Source organism: Hydra vulgaris, chromosome 03 (genome assembly GCF_038396675.1).
Source record: "Hydra vulgaris chromosome 03, alternate assembly HydraT2T_AEP".
NCBI classification, from domain to species: Eukaryota; Metazoa; Cnidaria; class Hydrozoa; order Anthoathecata; family Hydridae; genus Hydra; species Hydra vulgaris.
This window is the reverse complement of record NC_088922.1, coordinates 7532501-7557541: the sequence shown is the minus strand read 5'-3', so window position 1 is coordinate 7557541 and position 25041 is coordinate 7532501. Positions and strand designations below refer to the sequence as shown.

The window sequence follows — 25041 nt, the reverse complement described above, 5'->3', positions numbered from 1 at the left end:
GGAGCACACATACATGAACTGAATTAAATATAGATAGGTGTGATGAATCTTGATATATCGACTGAGGGTTTGGGCAGATTATCTTGCAAATGAAAGGATCATAACTCATGTTTGCGGACGTGAAGGACACCGTCACAACAAGAGCTTACCATAATTTGCGGCGCACAGCGACTCAAATTTAAGAAAAAATTTCTAAACATTCTGATATCATTTAAAATAAAAACATTTTTTTTTACTTTAACAGCTTAGAACATGTTATGTAAAACCTCGCTCTTTTTTATTTATAACAATCAAAATCAAAATTTCGAAGAGTATACAAAAATGTAAAATATAACATAAAAAGCTACTTTTCAATTTAATTAACAAAAAATTATTTTACTTTCGTTTTACATATTATTCTTTTATTTTACAACGTTAATTTCACAACTGCATTAGCTAACGTAATACAACTGTAAAATAAATTTTCCACATATAATACTTTAAGATAAAGAAATAAATATAATATTTAAAAACCAATTTATAGAGATCACTAAAGCAAAATATATCAATCTGCATCATAGTTTCGGTTGGCAGTAGAAAAACTTTCACCTCGATTCGATGATGGTTGAATTACCGCTGACATCACCGGCATGTTACTTTGTATTTGAATTAAAGTGTGTTGCATGGGTTTTGATTGGTTAGTGTTTAGCGATGGAAAATTAGATGTTTGATATCCATTAACTGCGTGAAAACTATTCGAGTTATCTATCGTTCTCGGTGAAACCATTTCATTTTCTATGTCTTTGTCGTCAGATTTTCCTTTTCCAACAAACCTGCCACCCATACTTCTATTTCGTCGTACAGCGTGTAGATGTCGAGACTCGTGCAGGTATTTCTGTTTAAAAATTAAAACAAGTTTAAGAAAGGTTTCAACAACAGTTCAAATTAAACAGCTAAAATTGCGGCAACCTGGTGCAAAACACTGTATTCAAAAATCCCCAAGAGCTTTTTAAAAGGTTCAATGAAGATTTTTTAACTTTAACAAGACTATAAAAGAACTTTGAGTATGGAAATGGCCTCATTAAAAAAATAATTTTTTATTTCAACAAGTACTTAAAATAAAGAAACGAATGGAATAATTAAAGAATGGAATGGAGAGAAAAACTTTTCACTCTTTTTAAAACTTTTAAAGGTTTCAGCATTTGGTTCTGATCATCATAAAAAATGGATGTCAAAAGTCATTTATTATCCAAAAATAATGAAGCAGAAAAAGGATGTTTCGGTTCATTCGTTTTTTTACAGAAAGTAGTAATAGTAAGCTGCTATTACTACTGCTGCCTCAGCTAACAACCTGCCTTTCTTTTAGTTGATGATAAAGTTTAAACCAATTGACCTTGAATATGCAAACGTAACCATTAAATCCATTAAACTTATCTGAGGAGCTGGTTGTCTTTTCTTTGTTCAACGCTTCTGTGAGTTATGTAGAAAAAACTATGGTGGGTCAGAAAGTTTATAATATAGCAAGACAAAAAGTATTTCTTCCTTATCAATCCAAATCAAAGTTTCTGAGTTTTATTTTGAATGACAGAAGAAAACCTTTTATACATTTTATATATATATATATTTATATATATATATATATATATTATATATATATATATATATATATATATATATATATATATATATATATATATATATATATATATATGTATAGATATATATATATATATAGATATAGATATATATAGATATATAGATATATATATATACATATACATATATAAATATATATACATATATAAATATACATATACATATATAAATATATATACATATATAAATATACATATACATATATAAATATATATATATAAATACATATATGTATATATACGTATATATACGTGTATATATACACATATACATATATATATATATATATATATATATATATATATATATATATATATATATATATATATATATATATATATATTATTATATATATATATATATGTATATATATATACGTATATATATATATATATATATATATATATATATATATATATATATATATATATATATATATATATATATATATATATATATATATGTATATATATATATATTTTGTTAATTCACCTCCCCAAGGCCAATAAGGTCACTATAGATGAGGAGGCTCGCTTATAAAGCGAGCGCTCTACCACGACACCACTACCACATTATATGTGTATATACTCTATATATATATATATGAATATATACACATATATGTGTATATACATATGTATACAAATATATGTATATATATATATATATATATATATATACATATATATATATATATACACATACATACATATATATATATATATATACATACATTATATGCATATACAACATTAAAAGCAAACTTAGATCGGCAATCTGACGTTATATTTATTTACAATTTAATTTTAAATAATTTTAACTTTCTAACCTAGTTAGAAAGTTAAAATTATTTAAATTTTAACTTTCTTACTAGGTTAGAAAGTTAAAATTAGGTTAGAAAGTTATTTCACCATTTATCATAACAAATTAGAGCAAGGAGTCATATTTGTTATGTAAATAGTAAAACCATAAATTTAAAAACGAGGGGTGAAAAAAGCGATTGCGAATTGTAAACTACATACTGCAATGGCCTAAGCCATTTAATGATCTTGAAAGTATATTATTTAAAGCAATCGCGATGACTAATTTTTATATTACTGGGTAAAAGGTTTTATTATGTTTTAAAACGATTTTGATGCAAATTAACCTGGTCTAACAAATGCTGCTTTTGATTATTCGTCTTTCAGGTCGGGCAAAGCTAATTTTAAAATTAATGCGTGTACTTTTTGGACCATGAGTATCACCAAGAAATGCTACCCTTTTAAGTTTATTTATTTGTATATACCCTCTAACTACTTTTTTTAGCTTTTGAAGCTGATTGAAGTAGTAAGGGGCCATCCATTAAGTACGCATTAAGCACCCAATGCTTTTAACACCCCCCCCCTCCCTACCGCGTATGTACTTTATATACCTCTAACAAGCTCTTAATTACCTCATTTTAATTTTTTTAATTTTTGGCATATAATAAGAATTTTTATCCTGTATTTGTATTACCTGGATTAACATCTGTTTTATACAAATAATATTTAAAACATAATAGTTGTCTTATAATAGAGAATCTTATGAAAAAACTTCCCTATTTTTGTTGCAGTAAATTAATTTTTTTTGCAAAAATTTTTGTGATCTAGTAAATTTGTGTTAATTTGCCCTTTGCAGTCCAACCTACATTTGTAGAAAACATAGCAATTGTTATGTATTAATTTTACATGCTTAGTGAAGATTTCCGGGTATATTTTCATAGGTGTGTGTGTATATATATATGTATATATATATGTATATATATAAATATATATATATATATATATATATATATATATATATATATATATATATATATATATATATTAGGGTTGGCCAAAATCTAAAATATTTGAAAATTACACGGGGCTGCATAAAAAGTTGTTCCTTACCATTTAAAAATTATTATTGTAAAAAAAAAGTTTTCTAGGATGTTTCTAAGTACTGCCGCATTTTATTTAAAGAATCGTGTTTTTACGCAAAAATATCACTACAAAAAATTAGGTGATGTGGGATTGGGAAACATTTAGCATCTATTTCAAATGTTTAAAATGCTTTAATTATCACACAAAATATATTTTAACATAAAAAAACGAATCTTTTATTCTATATAACCGAGGTGCTATATGGTGCAGTGATGCATGGTATAACGGAAATTGTTATTTGAATTGAACAAAGTCAGAGAATAATTCTTTCTTTTTGAAATTACCTTCAAGTTTTCTATGATTTTCAACGACTTCTTTTATTTCGTTTTGTACTTCCTCATCCTAAAATTAGCCAAACATTCTGTATAAAACATCTGAATAAAATTTTAAATACTTTTTTAAAATACCTTTGTCTCATCTTTGTGAGTATCTGAAGATAATCCGAACATAACTTGATTCTTCGCTCTGCAACCTTGTTTGTAACCTTGACTGTTTTAATAAAATGTTTTATCTTTAAAAAGTTTCCATCTTCCTCCCATTCTGAAGGAAGAAGTTTGAGCCATTTACTGTTATCGTATAAGTTATGAAAGAGCAACCAAGATCTTTTCCCAATATATGACAATAAATCTGAGTTCTTGTGAATAGATGGAAGATTAGGTTTTCTAGAGTTGATAGCAAGTGGCTTTCCCGCATTTATTATTTTTAACGCAATATTAGCCTTTTCTTTAGCAGAAACCTTATTAGAAAAGAGACTGAAGACTGACACCTCCTCAGTTAGATACCATGAGTGCCTGTTAAGAACTTCTTGAGCTTTCTGAACTGCATTAGAGAAGCCTGAGATCTGCCCCAGAGCGCCTAGATCATTGTATAAATGAATATCGTTAATTGGTGCATCAGAGCCTTTTGTTGCTTCTAACCAAGCTTTAACATATAAAACTGAGCTGAAAGTCAAAAAGATTTTTAACTTTGCTACATTAGAATCAAGTATATCTTCTTTAAAGATGAACATTTTTGGTGCATATAACAAGTGTGACATCCATCTGGCATGATGATTTGCTCCACAGGTTTTCCAGATTTTAGGTTCTGGTCCGCCTAAAAGATAAAGTGCTAACTCTGCAGCTTCCTTATAATCACCTCGGCGATGCTTACATTTTACTTGTTTCTCTAAGAACACACGAGTTACGTCTGCTTTCGTTTTAAGGAAAGAATTTTCAAGATCTAGAAACCTATTTAGTTTTTTTAGTGGAGCCTTCTCTGCGCAAATCCATTCTTGTTAAAAGTCTTTGAAATCTATATTATAACTAGCTTTTTTTTCTTTTTTAAATAAGGAGTTCCAAAATGCTCCCAAGATCAATTCTAAAATGTGATGGCGACAAGCCAGCCAAAGAGTTTTCATTGATTTACAATCCTCTAAAAGAGTTGCAGCTCCATTTTTAACTCCTGTATTACATGCAGTCGTATCAAAAACCTGGGCAACAATGTTAGCTTTGAGATCCCAATTCTCTAAGTTTTCCAAGATTCCTTTGCAAATAGAAAGTCCTGTACTAGACTGTATAGGTTTTATTGATAATATTTTTCCTTCAACGTAATTAGGAAAACCACTGACCAAAACAGTTAAATACTCAAACCTTTGCCCTGAGATTTGTTTTAAAAGTTTTCCGTCCCAATGAAAAGTCAAATAATCTGATTTAATCTTATTTTGAAATTCTGTTATTATTTTCCATGCCATTACTTGCCTATTTAGCTTTCTTAATCTTCTTATAGTATTTATTGAAAGGCTAACATCATCAGGTTTAACACCACCTGTATAAAATTAAAAAATATATATTTCTTTTTAAATTTGTGTACAATAATCTTGCTTATTTATTAATAAAAAACGAACCTAAAACTAGAATTGCAGAAGTATTCATCATCAGCGGAGGATTTGATAACTTAGTTCTCTCTGCAGTTGTTTTTATCATTGGGTGAGAAATAAAGTTTTTTGGCAAAACCAGTGTGATATTATCTGATTCAGTATCTTTTTTTTCTCCTTGCTGCTTTTTAGAAATATCAAACTCAGGATCACTTTTAGGAGAGTTTGGAGATGCAGAACTCATAGAATGACTAGATTTAGTGACATGAATATTCATCTAGGTCACTACTATAACCAACCAACTTAACAGTTTCTTCATCATCTATTTTTCTTCTTTTTTCTTTTTCAGTTGCCACCTGTTTCTTTTCGATTCTTTCTTTTTTTCTCCTAACACTAGAATGTAGCAAATTATCTTTTACACCAATTCCTCCAGTTTTTATTCCATTTTTAAGAACTGTAAACCAGGCAATATCTTTATCTGCATCCTTAGCTGATCTGGTTTTTCTAATGTCATCTTTCCAACTAGGAGAACTAATATCAAAAATGCCATTTAATGATTGAATAAAGTTTTGTTCAAGTAAACTCTTCTTATTAGAAATCCTATTTTGAGATTTTACAAGCAACCTCCATTTGTCATGTAGCCTTAAAATATTGTCAATACTGTACTTGTCTTGTTTATAAGGAATGCCAGCTTTATCCCAAAAGAGCTTGACTGATTTAATAGTAAGCAATGCAGCTAACTTAGATTTCGAAATGTTGCTTTAAGTGTGCAATGCCACCCTAACTTCAGTAAACTCTTCATAAGAGCTATCAATAACTTGCAAGTGATACCTTGAAATGGATGATGCAAATAATTTAAAACTTTAAATAAACTTTCAAAAACATAAAGTTATAACTTCAATCTTAATATAGTATTAAGCCTAACCTGAAAAATTTATAAACATTTCTGGTAGTGGGCAAAGAGCTTGTTTTTAAATCTTCTAACGGATATCCAACTAACCATATTTTGTTAGTTGACTTCAATACTTTCAAGTATTTCTTTTTTACCAACTTTTTTAATTTGGTTGGTTCAATGTCATTTTTCTTTGGTTTAATTAGTGACATTTTCTTTATCAAATATTTACTTTGATTTACATAAAATGGAATTGAAAAAAAGATAAGCATATAGTATTAACCACTTAATTATCTTAATTATATAGACATTTAACCTGTTAACAATATATATATAACAATAACCTGGCTGATTATAATAAATAGTCAGTACGTATGTAAGTAAGCATCTGGACCTACAATTTGTACAAAAATAAACATAAGATAAACATAATGAGTTTTAATTTAAATTAAACATATTTTTGAACACAATTCAACGAATACCGAAAACTCTTACAGGTGTCTATTTATTGTATGAAAACCATTAAATAAAGTTATTGTGTTGTAAAATAAAAATCTATAAGTATCAGAACAAAAGATTTTTGTTTTGTTTTGTTTTACAATTAAAATATGAACATCTTATTAGAAAGATACTCAGACATCTTTGTTAAACTCTTAGTATTTTTTGCATAAGCAAAATTAAGTCTGATTTAAAAATTTCGCATTATAAAAAAATGCGCATATTCCGTTTGTTTACAAAAAACGCTAATATTTGTTTGTATTTAACCGAATAAATTAAATAGCAGAACAGATATAATGGAGGATTTGTGTTTTTCGTTTTGATTTCAAATTCATATTAAAAATGAAATGCGGGAATACTTAGAGATGTGCTACAAGAATATTTTCATAACAAAAAATGTTTTTTAGAGCAAAATGAACAATATTCGATGCAGCTAGTAGCAGAATTACCTAATTTGAAAATTTGTTTGATATTGTGGCCAACCCTAATATATATATATATATATATATATATATATATATATATATATATATATATATATATATATATATATATATATATATATAAAATGCTCAATTGTTCAATATTTAATACATTTCCAATTTTATGGGTCAATAACATTATTAAGAAAAATCTTTAAAAATAAGTTAACATGTTACTTAAATAAAGCAAAATTTTATAAAAATTCAAAAATGTAACATTAATTTTATGTAAACAATATTTTTTTTAGATTTCATTGCATAAAAAATTATAGTTTTTGTATTAAACATAAAAAACTTGAAATTAAAAATTTTTTTTTTTAAATAAATAAAAATTTTTTTTTGAATTTTTATATAATTTCGCTTCATTTGAGTACCAGGTTAATTTATTTTTTAAGAACATTTCTAAAATAAAATTAGAGACCCAATAAGTAGAAAATGGACTAAGGAATGTAATAAATATTGGACAATTGAACTTAAATAAGGCATAAATTAATCACAAAGGATAACCACAACACATAAAAAACACTGAGTTATGATTTTTTATCTAAAGGAGGGCTTAAGACACCCTAATATATATGTAGATGTATATATATGTAAAGACTACAGGGGAAAAAAGGCACATGTCACACATTTCCACTTTTGAGATAAATGAAATTTTGTCTTTGAAAGTTGCTATGTTTATATGTATTTTCGTTTCTTTTGATGTTTCTGTAGCTTTACATAGGCCTTTTTTGAATTGGATTTTACTACTTTGCTAACCTTCAGGCTTATGTTTATATAGTAGGGGACATAACTCAAATAATTTGACAAATAATAAGGGCAAATCTGTTATTCCACCTCTCTTGTAAGGTTCAAATTTTGTCACCTCACCTAATGATAAAGCTGAATTATTTGCTAAGAACATTTCATCAATATCATCTCTTGATTCCACTAGTTGCGTTCTACCTGATACAGCCAACAAACAGGTTGATCCATTACTTGACATTTGTATCACTCCAGCTTCTGTATCTAAAGTAACTTCCTGCATAGACTCTTCTACAGCTTGTGGTCCGGACAACATACCTGTTATAGTCTGGCAGAAGTGTTCTGGAGCTGTCGTCTGTACTTTTAAAACTATTTAACAAGTGCATATCAGACCCTTGTTTTTCAGCCTGCTGGAAACCGGCATCCCTATTTTCAAAAACTCTGGAGAGTGATCCAATTTGTCTAACTACCGTCCCATTAGTCCTCTTCATATCATAAGCAAGGTTTTTGAATCTTTAATCAACAAACACTTAATCTCTCATCTTGAATCTAATAACTTTCTTTATGATCGTCAATATGGATTTCAATCTTCTCGTTCTACAGCTGATTTGTTAACAGTAATACCGATAGGTTTTATTGTGCATTAGATAGATGTTCGATTCCCACCACGTCCCTGGTAGTACCGCACTCAACTTGTTTCTCCGCGCAGCGGCCTTGTTCGTCAAGGTTCGTGTTTCGGAGTTATAGAGTTGAGAGAGGGTGATAACCACAAGTAGCCTCCTCATCTGTAGTGGCCTTCTCGGCTTTGGGGAGGTGAATTATTTAAAAAAAAAAAAAAATGTGGAGAGGTTAAGGCTGTTGCTCTTGACATTTCTAAAGCTTTTGATAAAGTCTGGCATGGTGTATCAGGTAACATCTTTAAGATTATTGAGTCCTTCTTTACCAATTGTAGTATAAAAGTTGTCCTCGATGGACAGCACTCTTTATATCCTGTCACTTCAGGGGTTCCTCAAGGTTCTATCCATTTTAATTTAAAGGCCCTATACTCTTTTTAATTTACATTAACGATCTTCCAGATATTCTCACATCTGAGGTAGTATTGTTTGTTGATGATACTACCATTTACTCTTAATAAATTCTTAATAATAAATACTCTTAATAATAAATTCATGGTTGCGATATTTTAAATAAAGTCGACCACATTTTCGGCGACCCCAAAGCCTCTGTTCAGGAGTTCTGCTTAGTCTTTTTTTTTTCTTATAACAAAGAATAAACTTTTTAAAGCATTTTAAGATTCATCCGATGGTGCTTTTGCTACAACCAAGTCTTCTAGAAGCTTTTGAAAGTGACACACCTCTTCGATTGTTAAACATTTCCCTTAATTTGATGCGGTTGTTTTGTGTATTAAGAGTAGGCCTTCTTCCACTTCCAGCTTTGCAACCCAATGGTTTATTTTGATCGTAACTGTTCATATATCTATAAATTGTAGCTTTTGAGTAGTCCTCCATCTTGAAATGGTCCCAAACAACGCGTTTTCCATCTTTATGTTATTTTTTTTTTTAAATTATACACACGACTTTTTAGGGCTTGTTGATTTGGCATTTTAAATTGTTATCTAAACAAAAAATAATCAGAGAACTTATATGCTAATTGAAAGAGGAAAGATAGAGTTTTCATTTGATACCAAATACTAATTATTTTATCAAGCTTACTAATTAAATATTGCTAATTCATGTTAGTCTCAAATTTTATGGAACAGGTTTTAACTTCTTGGATTCAGGCTGGCATATAATGTTTTATTCCCTCTTGACAATTCTAAGTCAAGCCTCTTCTCCATGGTTTTCCTCTAATTGTGCTGCTGCAATCTTAACTATTACTTCCATATCTATCATCAAAACTATTATCCAGAAAACAGGGGCCTGTTTACTATTGCTAGAAGCAATTACCAAAAGGTTTTGCCTAATGCCAAAGCCCGCTATTCTCAGATCACAAAATCTCATATATCATCTCAAAAATTAGGCTCTAGACACTTTTAGAGAATCTTTAACATTGTTTATAATACATGCAAATCTGTTATTCCTCCTCTCTTACATGGTTCAGATTTTGTTACTTTACCTAAGACAAAGCTGATTTGTTTGCTGGAACTTTTCATCAATCTCATCTCTTGATTCTAATCACATCCTACCTGATATAGCCAATAAACAGGTTGATTCATTGCTTGAAATTTGTACCACTTTAACTTCTGTACCTAAAGTGATTTCCTGCTTAGACTCTTCTACAGCTTGTGGTCCAGACAACATACCTGATATAGTCTTGCAAAAGTGTTCTCCTGAGCTGTCTTCTATACTTTCAAAACTATTTAACAAGTGCTTATCAGAGTATTGTTTTCCAGTCTGCTGGAAAGTGGCATCTGTTATTTATCTTTTCAAAAGATAAATAACAGATGCCATTAGTCTTCTTACTATTATAAGCAAAGGTTTTTGAGTTTTTAATTAACAAACACTTAATCTCTTATCTTGAATCTCATAACTTACTTTCTGATCATCAATATGGATTTTGATCTTCTCATTCCACTGCTGATTTGTTAATGGTAATAACTGATAGGTTTTATTGTACATTAGATAGATGTATAGAGGTTAGAGTTATTGCTCTAAACATTTCTAAAGCCTTTGATAAAGTTTAGCATGCCAGTCTTCTCCATAACCACTCTTCTTACGGTGTATCAGTATATTTATTAAGATTATTGAAGCCTTCCTTACTAATTGTAGTATAAAAGTTGTCCTCGATAGATAGCACACTTCTTTTTTTCCTGTAACTTCAGGAGTTCCTTAAGGTTCTATCCTTAGCCCTATACTTTATTTAATTTACATTAATGATATCCCAGAAAAAAACAGCATGGGCTCTCAGTGGCTGGTGAACTTTGATTTAGATAAAACTCAATTTTTTTTATGATGATCAAAAATGTTATTACAACAATCTAGATCTTCCTTTATTTATGAACGGTAATGTACTTGATGAGTACGTTATTATGAAAGCATATATCAAATCCATTGCAAAATTAGTATCTCTTAAGGATGTTTTTTATTGTGCTCCACACTTTCTTACTCCTGATTCTATTCTTTATCTATAAATCTCAAATCCGTCATTGTAGTGAGTACTTTTGCCGTACCTGGAGCGATCTCAGAATGATGCACTTTCTCTTTTAGACAAATTGCCCATTGTGAACATAGTTGGACCAGCTCTTGAGGTCAGCGTCTCTTTTGCCATCAACTAAAATTCATTCTCGTATTACTTGTCATTCAATTAAGTCTCATCCTTTTACTGTGACTGTTCCTAAGTGCCCCAAAAATCTTTATTTGTCTAATTTTTTTCCTCGAATATCTGTTTTTTGGAATTTAGTTCCTTCATCTTGTTTTCCTATCTCATATAACATGCAATGTTTTAAGTCTTCTGTTAATCATTATATTGCTGTATAAACTTAATCTTTTTTTTCCCAGTAATTTCAAACTCTAATAGTGGTTGCTTGCAGCCTTGTTGGAAGTGAAGATGTTTAAAAAAAAAAAACACATTAAATGCAAAGGGCTTCAAATATTTGTGAAATGTTTTTTTATGTATTTTTCAAGATTTTGTTGTAGTAAAAAAGAGCAAGTGAAAATCTAAATGCGTATATAGCAACGTGCTTTATTTGAAAGTAGAAAAGTGAATGTTATCAATAGCTTACAATACTACTTTTATTTGTACAAATTATTTCTAGTGTACCCTTAGCCCCATAAGGAAAAATGACTAAACTATGCAGAATTCCGCTATAACGAAAAAATTTTTGTAAAAAATAGCGACAGGCAAAATAAAATGTTGGCGAGCGACCAACAACGAGCAAACTGGTTATTTTAGTAGCTCTTCTGACAACCAAAAGTCTAAGTATGTGACTCACTGTGTGTGTGTGTATAACACACACACACAGTGAGTAATAACATATATATATATATGTTATTACACAGGTCAATCCATTTTTTTTTTTTTCTAATGTCGTGCAAAAAATACATTTTTTAAGAGCATCACACATTTTGATTTCAAATATGCAACTTATTTTTTATCAATATGTTTAGTTTACTTTTATTATTTTTAAAATTTTTATGAAAATACGCTTCTTTTGAAACCCAGGTTGACAAACTTTTGAATAATTGTTTTTTTGACAATATTAGGGATTTATCCCAAATGCTAAAGATTTGAACCCAGATATCTTTACAATTTGACGTGATGCTAAAAAATGAGTTGCATATTTGAAATCAAAATAAGAAATGCTATACAAAAACATATTGTTTGCTCAAAACCATAAAAAAATTTGTTTTTGTTGGTCTCTGTTTTAAATATATATATATATATATATATATAATATATATATATATATATATATATATATATATATACATATATATAAATATATATAAATTTCAATTAACTCAGGATATATATATATAATTTATCTAAATTTCAATTAACTCAGGATGAATTAGAAACTTTAAGGAACGGGCTTAACCACTCCATACCCCCAGACAGGTTGAATAAAAGTGATATTTTTACTTCTTTTGAAATGATTTATCAATCGTTGAATGAAAATATTATTAATAAAAACAATTCTAATAGAGTTAAAACAGAATTAGCACATATTGCTAATACATATTATTTTATTTATAAACCATCTAAAAGCACTTTGCGCAAACATGGGATTATTAAAAAACTAAGAAAAAATAAAATGTTAGTTATTGTAAAACCGGATAAAGGTAACGGTGTGATTCTATTAAATAGAACTGACTACAATAAGGCAACCTATTTAATTATAAATGATGGAAATAAATTTAAACTTCTTGACAAAGATCCTACAAAATTCAGGCAAGGACAATTATATCGATTTCATCATAAATTAAACAAAGAAAACTACTGAACAATATAAAAAAATATACCCCACAGGTTCTCATCCTGCGAAAATTTATGGGACACCCAAAATGCATAAAAAATTCAATGACATTCCAAAATTTAGACCTATTATATCTTTTATAAATTCATATAATTATAAATTAGCGAAATTCCTTAGCAACTTAGTTCAACCATGCATAAACAATAAATATTCATCAAAAGATTCTTTTTCATTTATCAATGACCTTAAAGTAAATAATTTTAAGGGAACTCATATTGTTTCATTTGATGTTGAAAATTTATTTACTAACATACTGTTAGATGAAACTATTGAAATAGCAGTATTTAAAATACTTCAAAACTACCCTTTTAACCTCATAACTAGTAATACCATAAAGAAACTTTTACTGGGCTATTGACTAATTACTTTAGTTTTATATCATTTTAATACAAATTGGGGCTAATTAAAACTCTCATTGACCGTACATTTAAAATAAATAACACCTGAGCAGGATTTCATGAAAATATTCACTCAACTAAAATAACTTTACTTAAGAATCAATATCCTAATAAATTAATAGATAATTCCTTAAAAAAATATTTCGATCTTAAACACTCTGAACCTTTTGAAAAACCTAAATATGAATGTAAATATTTTAAATTACCCTATATTGGTGAATGATCTTTAAATGCTCAAAACAAAATATCGGAGTTAATAAAGCTGTTTTGCAAAGAAAAATTTGTCATAAAATTGGCATTTACTTCTACTAAAATCCAACAGTTTTTTTCATTAAAAGATATTATTTCCAGAAATTTAAAATCTAACATTGTTTATAAATTTAATTGCGCAAACTGTAATGTTTGTTACATAGGGCGAACTGTCCAACACATACATTCTCAACATATTGATGAAAATTTATGGAAGATAAAAAATCACATATTAAACATATTAAATCCAACATAGATTGTTTTAATAAAGCAACTGCAGAATGTTTTACCATTCTGGATTCTGCCAATGGGGAAACTGAATTAGAAATTAAAGAAAGTCTTTATATAAAATGGCAGAACCCTGAGTTAAGCAAACAAGTTAGGCACAGAGGTGTTGAACTGTTCTAATCTAACTTATATTAACATCCTGTCCTTTATTGTAAAATATCTTTTGCGTAATGAATGTTAACTGTAATTTTGAGTGTACTTTTATTATTTCCTTTTCCTTTGTATTATAATAATTTTTATTTTAATTAAGTATTATAAAAAGTTTTTTGAATAGCAATTTTTAATGGATTTTTAATTACTTTGTAACCTTTATACTGAAAAATTTTACATTGGTCATTTTAAACTGTTGATGAACTTTGTAAGTTCGAAACATGTATTTTAAACTAAAAAGTATTTTTTATTTCACTAATATATATATATATATATATATATATATATATATATATATATATATATATTGCATAAGATATATACCTTATACTGCAGATTCAGGTATGTTTCGTCACAATTGAGTAAAAGTAAAAATAATTAGAGAAAAAAGCTTTTGTCAACAAATGTGTAAAGCTGTATTTATATCTACATATAAGATTTATATAAGCTTATATCTACATATAAGATTTATAGCAAAAAAAAATTATCACATTTTCTCTACACATATACTTTCTTTAGTAGAGATTGTCAAAGTCAGATTTTATGTTGTTTTCAAAACGTTTTTTTTTTCAAACAACATAAAATCTGACTTTAACAAAACAAACAAAAAACTTTATGGATGGAAAACAAAACTGTTTTTAAGAAAATCTAATAAATTAAATTAGAGATTTAACATACCCTCCTTGCTTTAGGAATTTTACCCTCAGCTTCTAGCTTTGCTCGAGCCAATCTGCGTTTTATTATTCTATGGTATTGTTTAGCATTAACATATAAAGGTTCATCAAGTGGTTCAACTGCAACAGGCACACGCTGTGCAATAACTTGTTGTCCATTCATCTAAAATTTAAAAAAATTAATTAAATCATAAAAATTTATATTTAATTTACAAAAATATTATTTGAATAATAATTCACTTTTAGCTGTCTAACTTTAGGTTTATTGAAAATGAAAGAATGTGATTTTTTATTGAAATTAGTTTTTTTATTTAAAATTAACAACTGCAGATGAAATCAGCCTTTGTAAGAGATACCAAAGAGTTTGGGAAATCTTACTACCAGCCAGCCTCAGAACTATTAAACTGAATTTTAGAGCTATACCCTTATTGGGAGATAACAGAATGAGTTGCATAGCCACTATAAAGGAGGTACAAGAAAAATCTATGAGTAGAGTCAATCCAGCATTCATCGTTTTAGGCAGGAAACAATTTAACACAGTTTGACATCTAGGCCAACTTAATAGATGAAGAAGAGGTTCATGGCTAGTTAGCAGAATTATTCTGCTTACCTTTTAAGTCTTAGCCTATGAGGCCTTCTACAAGACAATAGTTGGATGCAATTAACTTCTGACCAAGATGAGTACTTTTATCAAGATTCCATTTTTAGCCTCAAGGAAGAGCCCCAAGGCAGGGAATTTTCAAGTCGAAGTTTGTTTCTTCTAGCCTTTGCCTAAAAAAGGATACCCTACAAGGCAGTGGACACGGGTCAGGTAGTACTGGGCGACATGATATCAGTAGCAGGGTGATCATGATGATCCTGACCTTACCTGGAATAGTTAAAAGGAGTTACTTCCTGTAAACAGTAATATTAAAACATTAAATAAGGTATTTTGGAAATGCATTAGGAAGAACATTACTAAATTACTAAATATCATTACTAAATTACTAAATATCTCACAAAATACTAAATATTAAGTTTCAACAATTTCATTTTTAAAATAAATATAGTTGATATTTAGAGTGTAGTTTTTATAGTTTAACAGTCGCTAGTTAGTTACTGAGCTCAATAAACTAATTATTTTATCAAAATATGTATTAACAGAAAACAAAATTGTATATATTTATTGACAAATTTTTTTTTGTATTTAAAATGTAAAAAAAAAAACATAAAAGAAATATATATGACAACAACTTTTATTTATCATCTTGCGAGCCCAAGAACAACTTTTGATTGCGATAAAAAAAAATTTGCTTGGACTTCTGTTTGGTAATGAAAAATAAATTAATAATAAAAAAAAGATAAATTTTATTTTATATTTATTTTATATGATGACTTTATTTTATTTTGTTTTTATTTTATTGTAATAATTGATTTTTTCGCTTAAAAAAAGCTAATACTTTAGGCTTAAAGCAAAGATCATATTTATATAATTTAATTCCGATAAAAAGTATATAATTTAATTTAAAACTAATTTAATAAAAATATATAAACTTATAAAAAAATATATAATTTTGTTTTGATTTAAAAATATATAATTTAATTTTGATTAAAAAATTATATTTAAGTTTATTAAAATTAAAGTTAATGCTTGGGTTTAACTTAACTGCCAAATTTATTTAAAAATATTACTAAATATTGTTAAATATTTAAATTTCATTTAAAAAAAAAATTAGCTTAATTCGGTTTTCCTTCCTAAACATTTTTTTTACTCAAAATTATTTTAAAATAAATGTGTTCCGAGGCTGAATCAAAAATTTCAAATTTTGATGCATTAAAAAAAAAAAAAAAGTTAAATCAAAAGTTAAAATAATCATTTAAAGAAATTTAACATATTTTAATTCATTTATACAAATGTCGAGAAAAGAAAGAAATTTGTTTATATCAAACATTTTTAAAAGTGTAGTATTAAATTTAATTATTTAATATAAAAAAAAAAAATGAAAGAAAATAAACATTTCCAAATAGTAATTAACAAAAAACGAGTTAAATAATATTTAACTTGTTTTGCAGCAATTAATATTATTGCAGTAATTTAAAAAAAATTTATGTCTTTAAAAAATAGAAAGATAAAGAGAATTTTATGACATCAAACTCATATTAGGCTAATGCGTTAAGCATTATTTATTTAAAACAAGGCCTGAGACAGAACACAAACATACATAAAATAACTTACAGGTGAATGAACACCATGCCCGAGGTTCAGACGGAACACACACGTGCATAAAGTAACTTATGGCTGAGTGAACACCGCATCAGAGGTTTAGACAGAACACAGACATACATATAAAGAAAATTACAGGTGAGCTAACTCAGTAACTAAGGCACCTCCAACTATATAAAAGACACACACACAAAAACAATAATAAGTTAAAAATTAAAAAAAAGAATCAAAAATATTCCTATAGGCATGACAGAATTAAATAGTATTGATGATAGGAAGCACACTTCCGGCCTTTGCCTAGAAAGCGAATCCCACAAGGCAGCAGGACACGGAACAAGTTGCACTAATCTGCTTGATAAGTTGATTTTCATTTCTAATTTCTACTGGAAAATGATCTTGATAGGAATTTACTTAGTTTTTGAGTCGCTTGGTTTTTGAGTCAATTTTAAAAATATAAAGAATAACATTGATTAAAAGAGAGAGTTAAGAGAGAAGAGATTTTTGAAAAGAAATAACAGTTAAAAAGTGTAAAAATAGTTATAAAACATACTTATTTTTATCTTGGTATATACGAGATGTATACGCTAGATTTTTTTCTGCAAAAATAACTATTTACTTGTTGTTATTTGCTATTTGTTGTCTATTTTATATTTTATGCTATGTTGACGTAAAAAAGGTGTATTTAAAGGTTTAAAGCAACATTTTTACTGCAAATAAATAAGTTTTGTAGTCACAAGAAACTATTTAGTTATTTGTTGTTTATTTTATTTTTATGCTGTGTTGACATAAAAAAGGTGTGTTTAAAGGTTTAAAGCAATTTTTTTACTGCAAATAAACAGATTTTTTGCTTTGTTGTTTTCGTACTTTATATTAAAACAATTATATTGAAAAAGTACAAAAAGTTTTGATAATAAAATGTAAAAAATAAAATTCCAAAAATCAGTTGTAAAAATTACAACACATTTTTTCCATTTATATATATTTTTCCATTAAGAAATAAAATTTGTATTTTATTTTGATAAACAACACAATCTTGATTTACGGCAGAGTGAATAAAAAAAAGTAATTGCTTTTACTCAGGGTTTTTGGAGAAACTGCTCAGCTTTACATGAATAAAAATTAAAAATGTGAATAAATTAAATTTTTATTCACATAAAGCAATTACTGGAAAAACGCTGAGTAAAAGCAATTGCTTTTTTATTCACCCAGCTTTTCGACAGCAAAACACTTTGATTTGTGACTAGGGAAATACAATTACTCATGAATTCTACTGACATATTCTTCAAAATTCTACTTTTTGCAAAAAAATTCTAATATCGACAAATATTTTTCCAGCTATGCAAATATAAACTTTATTGTGAACAAGAACTTAGAAGAAGAAATACTGAAACTAACCATAGACATAAACAGTGTGATAAAGGAAACAAGAAAAATGTGCAAATTTTTAGGAACTCACTAGTTCGAAACAGCATTCTGCAAAATCATGTTGTTGAAATGAGGTAAAAGTTTGAACTTATAGTTAGATTTTCGTACACACTGGAATTCTTTGATTAATATGATAAATCATTTCATATTATTATGTGACCCTATATATATGACTTTAGAGGAACTAGGTACAGTGGTTTTATCTGGTGACCATATTTCATGCCTTAAAGAGCTTGTAGCTATAATGGAACATTTAGCAAAAGCTGGGATTGAATTAAGAAAAAAGAGGCAAACTTGATTAATTCCTAAGGAGCTATGATTTTCTTGATATGTGTACTGAGCTAATTAAAAGAACCAGTCAATGCCGAAACACATCTATAGTTTCTCTACTGATGTTCCTTCACAATGGCCAATACCTGCAATCAAATGAATTTTTATCATATTTATCTAAATATAATATAAAATTAATTGCAAAAAAATAAACTTTAATTTTGTGAACCAGAATCGATAATGCCCGTTGAAGTTAAAGTAATAGCTTAGGAGAAAGCTGCATCTTTTGGTGAAGACACTTTTCATAACGCATTGTTAACATTTTTAACACCACCAAAACAAATCCACAAATCATTGCAACTTAAAAAAAGGCTGAAAATTATTGAAGGAAATGGGAAGAAAACAAATAACTTGGAACATATATACAAAGCACTTTTACCATTAAGCCTATATCAGTGGATTGTAAAAGGATTTATTCCAATGCAAGAATTTTTCTACAAAATACGTTTCAGATCGACTGCCAAAACTTACAGTGGTTTAGTGTTTTTAAAGTATTATTTTAAGGAAACAAAACTAAACTGATCAATTACTTACTAAAATAACTACATATTAAAACAAAATATTCCTATATTGACAACTGAACTAATATTAACTATTAATAATACACACAAATATATTTATTATCTTGTATTTTTATTGTTTGACTTTTTTTCAGCAATTACCCGGGTAATCCGGGTAAATAAAAATTGAAGCGCCAAGTACCTGGTAAGTAAAATTCACGAGTAATTGTATTCTCTAAAAAATTTAAAATGACTTAAGTACCAAAAACTATAAAACACAAAAAACCATCATTGTCACCTAGTTCTCTCTTTCTCTCTAAACCTATCATTCACTTATATTTGCGGTCTTTAAAGCAACTTTTCTTCTGCTAAGTCTTATCTCTTGCAAAGTTCACCAAACCTACTTCCTCTTTGTGAGCCTAATCTGAGTTTGGCTGCCTCATCTTGTGACCTTAGTGTAGATGGTTATTTTCCATTAATTCGTAAAGATTCCTATAGTCACATGCTTGGCGTGGGCATTTATATTTGTAAAAATTCACCCATTTTTCAGGAAACTAGGTTTGAATCCACTGACTATTCTTTTATCTGCTTTTGTTTAGCACCAGTTTACTTTATCATCTTTCAATTTGTCCTATATCGCTATCCTCCATCTCAATACTGTACTCTTTTTGATGTTATTTCTGATTAAATTGACCAAGCCCTCTCTGTTGATCCATCAGCCAATATTGTTGTTGTTGGTGACTTTAATGATCATCACACTGAATGGCTGGGCTCTAGTGTCAGTGACTCTGCAGGCATTAAAGCCCACAACTTTTGCCTTTCTTAATCTTTAACTCAAATAGTCAACTTTTCAACTTGACTTCCAGACAATCCGAATCATTTACCTCCTCTACTAAACTTATATCTTGTTTCTGATCCTAGTCGGTGCTCAGTTTCTCCACATTCACTCTTAGGTGCTTCTGATCACGGTTTGATCTCTCTAAAACTACTATCTCATTCTTCTTCATCATCTGAATCCCCCTTACATCATACCTCTTACAACTACCTTAAAGCTAACTAAGACTCTTTCCATAATTTTCTTTGTGATGGCCCTTGGGTAGAAATCTATCATCTTCCTGCTGACAAATGTGCTTCTTACATATCTTCTTGGATTCAGGCAAGCATAGAATCTTTTATTCCCTCTATCCAATTCCAAGTTAAGTCTCACTCTTCTCCATGGTTTTCCTCACAAGTTATTAGATTCAAGTTGAGAGATTAAGTGTTTGTTAGTTAAAGAATCAAAAACCTTGCTTATGATAGGAAGAAGACTAATGGGAAGGTAGTTAAATGAATCAGATCGCTCTCCAGAATTTTTGAAAATAGGTGTAACAAATGCCGCTTTTCAGCTTGCTGGAAAACAAGACTCTGATAAGTAGTCTTGTTTTCCGGCAAGACTGCTTATCAGAGTCTTGTTCCCAGTCTAAGCAGAAAATCACTTTTGATACAGAGACTGGAGTGATATGACTGTAAAGCAATAGATCAACCTATTTGATGGCTATATCAAGTAGAACGCAACTAGTGGAATCAAGACATGATGTTGATGAAAAGTTCTTAGCAAACAATTCAGCTTTGTCTTTAGGTGAGATGACAAAGTCTGAACCATACAAGAGAGGTCGAATTACAGATTTTCCCTTATTATTGATACTGTTAAATAATCTCCAGAAGTCATGAGAGCTTAATTGTTGTGATGAAATACGAGATTTTATGACTTGAGAATAGTGAGCTTTGGCATTAAAAAAAACCTTTTTACAATCTGTTTTCTGGAGAATTGTTTTGCTTATAGATATGGAAGTAACAGTTTCGATTCGAAATTGCAGCAGCACAATGGAATAAGGAAAACCATGGAGAAGAGTGAGGCTTGACCTGGAATCGTCAAGAAAGAATAAAAGATTCCATGACAGCCTGAATCCAAGAAGATATGTAAAAAGCACATTTGTCGGGAAGACAAAAGATTTCTACCCAAAGGCTATAACAAAGAAAATCACGGAAAGAGTCCCAGTCAGCTTTAAGGTAGTCAATTTGTTTCTCCGCGCAGCGGTCTTGTTCGTCAAGGTTCATGTTTCGTAGTTATAGAGTTGAGAGAGGGTTATAACCACAATTAAGTAGCCTCCTCATCTGTAGTGGCCTTCTGGGCCTTGGGGAGGTAAAATAACAAAACAAAACAAAAAAAAGTTGCAAGAGGTACAATGATAGGGGGATTCTGATGATGAAGAAGAATGAAATAATAGTTTTGGAGAGAACAAACCGTGATCAGAAGCACCTAATTGTGAATGTGAAGAAACTGAGCACTGGCTAGGATCAGAAACAAGACATAAGTTGAGTAGAGAAGGTAAATGATTCAGGTTGTCTGGAAAGCGAGTTGAAATGTTAACTATTTGAGTTAAAGATTGAGAAAGACAAAAGTTGAGGGCTATAACGCCAGCTGAGTCACTGACACTAGAGTCAAGCCATTCAGTGTGATGAGCATTAAAGTCACCAACAACAATGATATTGTCTGACGGATAAAGAGAGAGGGTTTGGTCAATTTGATTAGAAATAACATCGAAAAGAGTGCAGTCTTGAGATGGAGGAGAGCGATATAGAACAAAGAGAAAGGCGATAGAGTGAAGTGGTGCTAAATAAAAGGACATAAAATAATAGCCTGTGGATTCAAATCTAGTTTCCCAATAAAAATGGGTGAATTCTTACGAATGTAAATGCCCAGGCTGAGCATGAGACTATTAGAGTCTTTACGAATTTATGGAAAATAACCATCAACACTAAGATTACAAGATGAGACAGCTAAACTCAAATTAGTCTATAAAGAGCAAGTAGGTCTAATGAACTTTGCAAGAGATAAGACGCAACAGAAGAAAAGTTACTTCAAAGACCACCAATATTAGTGAATGATAGGTTTAGAGAACTTGGTGATGACGATGGTTTTTTGTGTTTTATAGTTTTCAGTACTTTAGTCATTTTAAATTTTTTAAAGAACTTGACTTGAAGCATAGTTAATACTCAGTAAACTATTTAAAAGTTCAAGAAATTGCCTCATTACTATTAATAAACCCTAAGCCATAACAAAGGGGTCGAAATGCGGCCTCAACAATGCACACCAAATGTATGAACAGGGACACCATCCATGCTCAACATGGCACTGTTAGTACTCTGATATTTTCCAGCTATTGATGGAATCAGCCTCTCTGAGAGCTACCACAGAATTCAGGAAACCTGACTGCCAGCTGACCTCAGAACCATAAAACTGAGTTTTAGAGCTGTACCCTCATTAGGAGATAATAGAATAAGTTGCCTCGTCATAAAAACAAAAGCACAAGCAAAACCCATGCATTGAGTCAAGAAGATCAAGCATTCAATATCCTAAATTGGGAGCAATGTATTAAAAATACATCTGCACCAGCCTAATAGATGACGAAGGGGTGCAATGCTGGTCAACAGATAGAATCTGTTTACCCTATAACCCTCCAAAAAACAGACTTCTGTTTACTATTACTAAAAACCATTGTAAAAAGGTTTTGTCTACCGCTAAAGCTCGCTATTCTCAGATCATAAAATCTCGTACTTCATCACAAAAATTAGGTTCTTGTGATTTCTGGAGAATCTTTAACAGTATCAATAATAAGGGCTTGATATTGCGGTCAAACAGGTTGATCAATTGCTTGACATTCAAATCACTCCAGCTTCTGTATCAAAAGTGATTTCCTGCTTAGACTCTTCTCCAACTTGTGGTCCAGACAACATACTTGTAGTCTTGCAGGAGTGTTCTCTGGAGCTGTCATTTATACTTTCAAAACTATTTAACAAGTGCTTATCAGAGTCTTGTTTTCCGGCAAGCTGGAAAGTGGCATCTGTTATCCATATTTTTAAAAACTCTGGAGAGCGATCTGACTCGTCTTACTACCATACCATTAGTGTTCTTCCTATTATAAGCAAGGTTTTGAGTTTTTAATTAACAAACATTTAATCACTCATCTTGAATCTTATAACTTTCTTTCTGATCATCAATATGGATTTCAATCTTCTCGTTCAACAGCTGATTTGCTAATAGCAATAACCGATAGGTTTTATCATGCATTAAAAAGTAGACACTAGATAATCGGTCTCGAGTCTCAATTTATAGTATGGTATCGGTGCGAAACCATACAGTACCAGCATCGAAATTACGCGATACTGGTATCAAAAATATTGTTAATGTTGGTATCATTTGGTACTGTTGCGATACCTTACAGTATTGATATTGAGCTCACGCGATACTGGTATTGAAAGTATCATTTATGTTTGTATCGTTTGGTCTCAATGTGATACTTTTCAGTATCGATATCGAGATCACACGATACTGGTATTGAAAGTATCGGTTATGTTGGTATCGTTTTGTATGGATAGTATCATTTGGTGTTGTAACTTAGGTCATCATGAGAATTTGCGTTTTATTTTTATAAACGATTAATAATTTGAAATAGTAAATTTGTATAATAATGAGATGTATATAACTAACTCAAGAAATTCTTAAAGATGGTTATATGACATGTTTATTATTTAACTTCTTATCTGGTATTTGTTTTAATTTAAATAATTGTATGGTATCACTTCTGTATTTTAATTTCTCATCTGTTATCATTATTACAACTTTTTCTATCATGATTAAAAAGAAAGAAAAGATTTTGTTTAACATTTATTTCTATATTAAATTATTACAAACAATTGAATTATGTTAAACAGTGCATAAGGGGCAGACAAAAAAGGAAATGGGGGTGGTATTTGGGGTTACTAACCTCCCCCCCCCCCTACCTAAGAAATGTCAAACTTCAAAATATTATTGATAAAATTAAAAAAGTAAGAAAAAATACAAAAATTGTAATTCAAAATTTTATTATTTTTCTCAAAAAAAAAAAGTATTTATATAACCATTCAATATATTTATTAGCAAACTATCTTACAACTTTTCTAAAATCATTCGAAATGATCAAATGAAATAGTTGTTTTATTAAAAAAAGAAACATAAATTTTATTTTTTATATTTTTGATAGGACTACCCCTAGAACAATGACCTGGATCCGCCCCTGCTGTGTGTAGTTTCTCATATCGTTATTCTAACTCTATTGAATTTTTATTCCATTAAGGCAAAAATTTTTTGTGCAGAATTAATCTCCAAGGGAATATAATTTTGTGATCATTAAAGAGAGTTTTTCATATAATTCTCCGAAGGATATTGCTTGTGATGCAATCGTTAATGATTATTCTAAATGAGTATGAGAAATGACTGTTCAAAGGGAATTGATTATGTAACAGTCATTACAGTTATTTATATTTAATTAATTGTGTGATTCTGCATTCATATTTTAATTTCTCATCTGGCATCGTTACTTTAATTAAATCTCTCGAAATTATTTAACTCATTTGACATTGTTTAGATGTAAAATGTACAGTAAATGCTCCAAAATTATTAAAATATTAATAGAAGAAAATCCTAAAATACCAGCGAAAGTACAGCAAAGTAAAAAACAACAAATGAATGATAGCCAAAGTATTGTAGATTGTTAAAAAAAAAAATAACTTAATCTCTAAAAAGCAATTGTATTAGTATTTTATTAATAAAAAATTCAATAAGTCATATTTTAATTTTTTGTTTTGTTTTATTGAGAGTCTCAATTCAAGACAATGCGATACTATATGATTCTTTTTATCATCAGTATCGCTTGGTATTGAAGCGATACTGATAGTATTGACTATTAGACAGAGGTGAGAAAGGTTAAGGCTATTGCTCTTG

The 25041-nt window shown here is 29.1% G+C and overlaps 1 protein-coding gene across 1 annotated transcript in view; it reads right to left on the bottom strand.

Moving 5' to 3' along the window:
- Nucleotides 1-339: 339 nt before the first annotated feature.
- Nucleotides 340-25041, bottom strand: part of LOC124808923 (nuclear transcription factor Y subunit alpha) — a 34630-nt gene continuing 9928 nt past the window's right edge. Inside the window, exons 2-3 of the mRNA XM_065792227.1 lie at nt 14785-14943; nt 340-874 (exon numbers count right to left, since the gene is read on the bottom strand). Coding sequence (XP_065648299.1) covers nt 545-874; nt 14785-14943 — 489 coding nt within the window. The 3' untranslated portion in view covers nt 340-544. The remainder of the gene's footprint in view (nt 875-14784; nt 14944-25041) is intronic.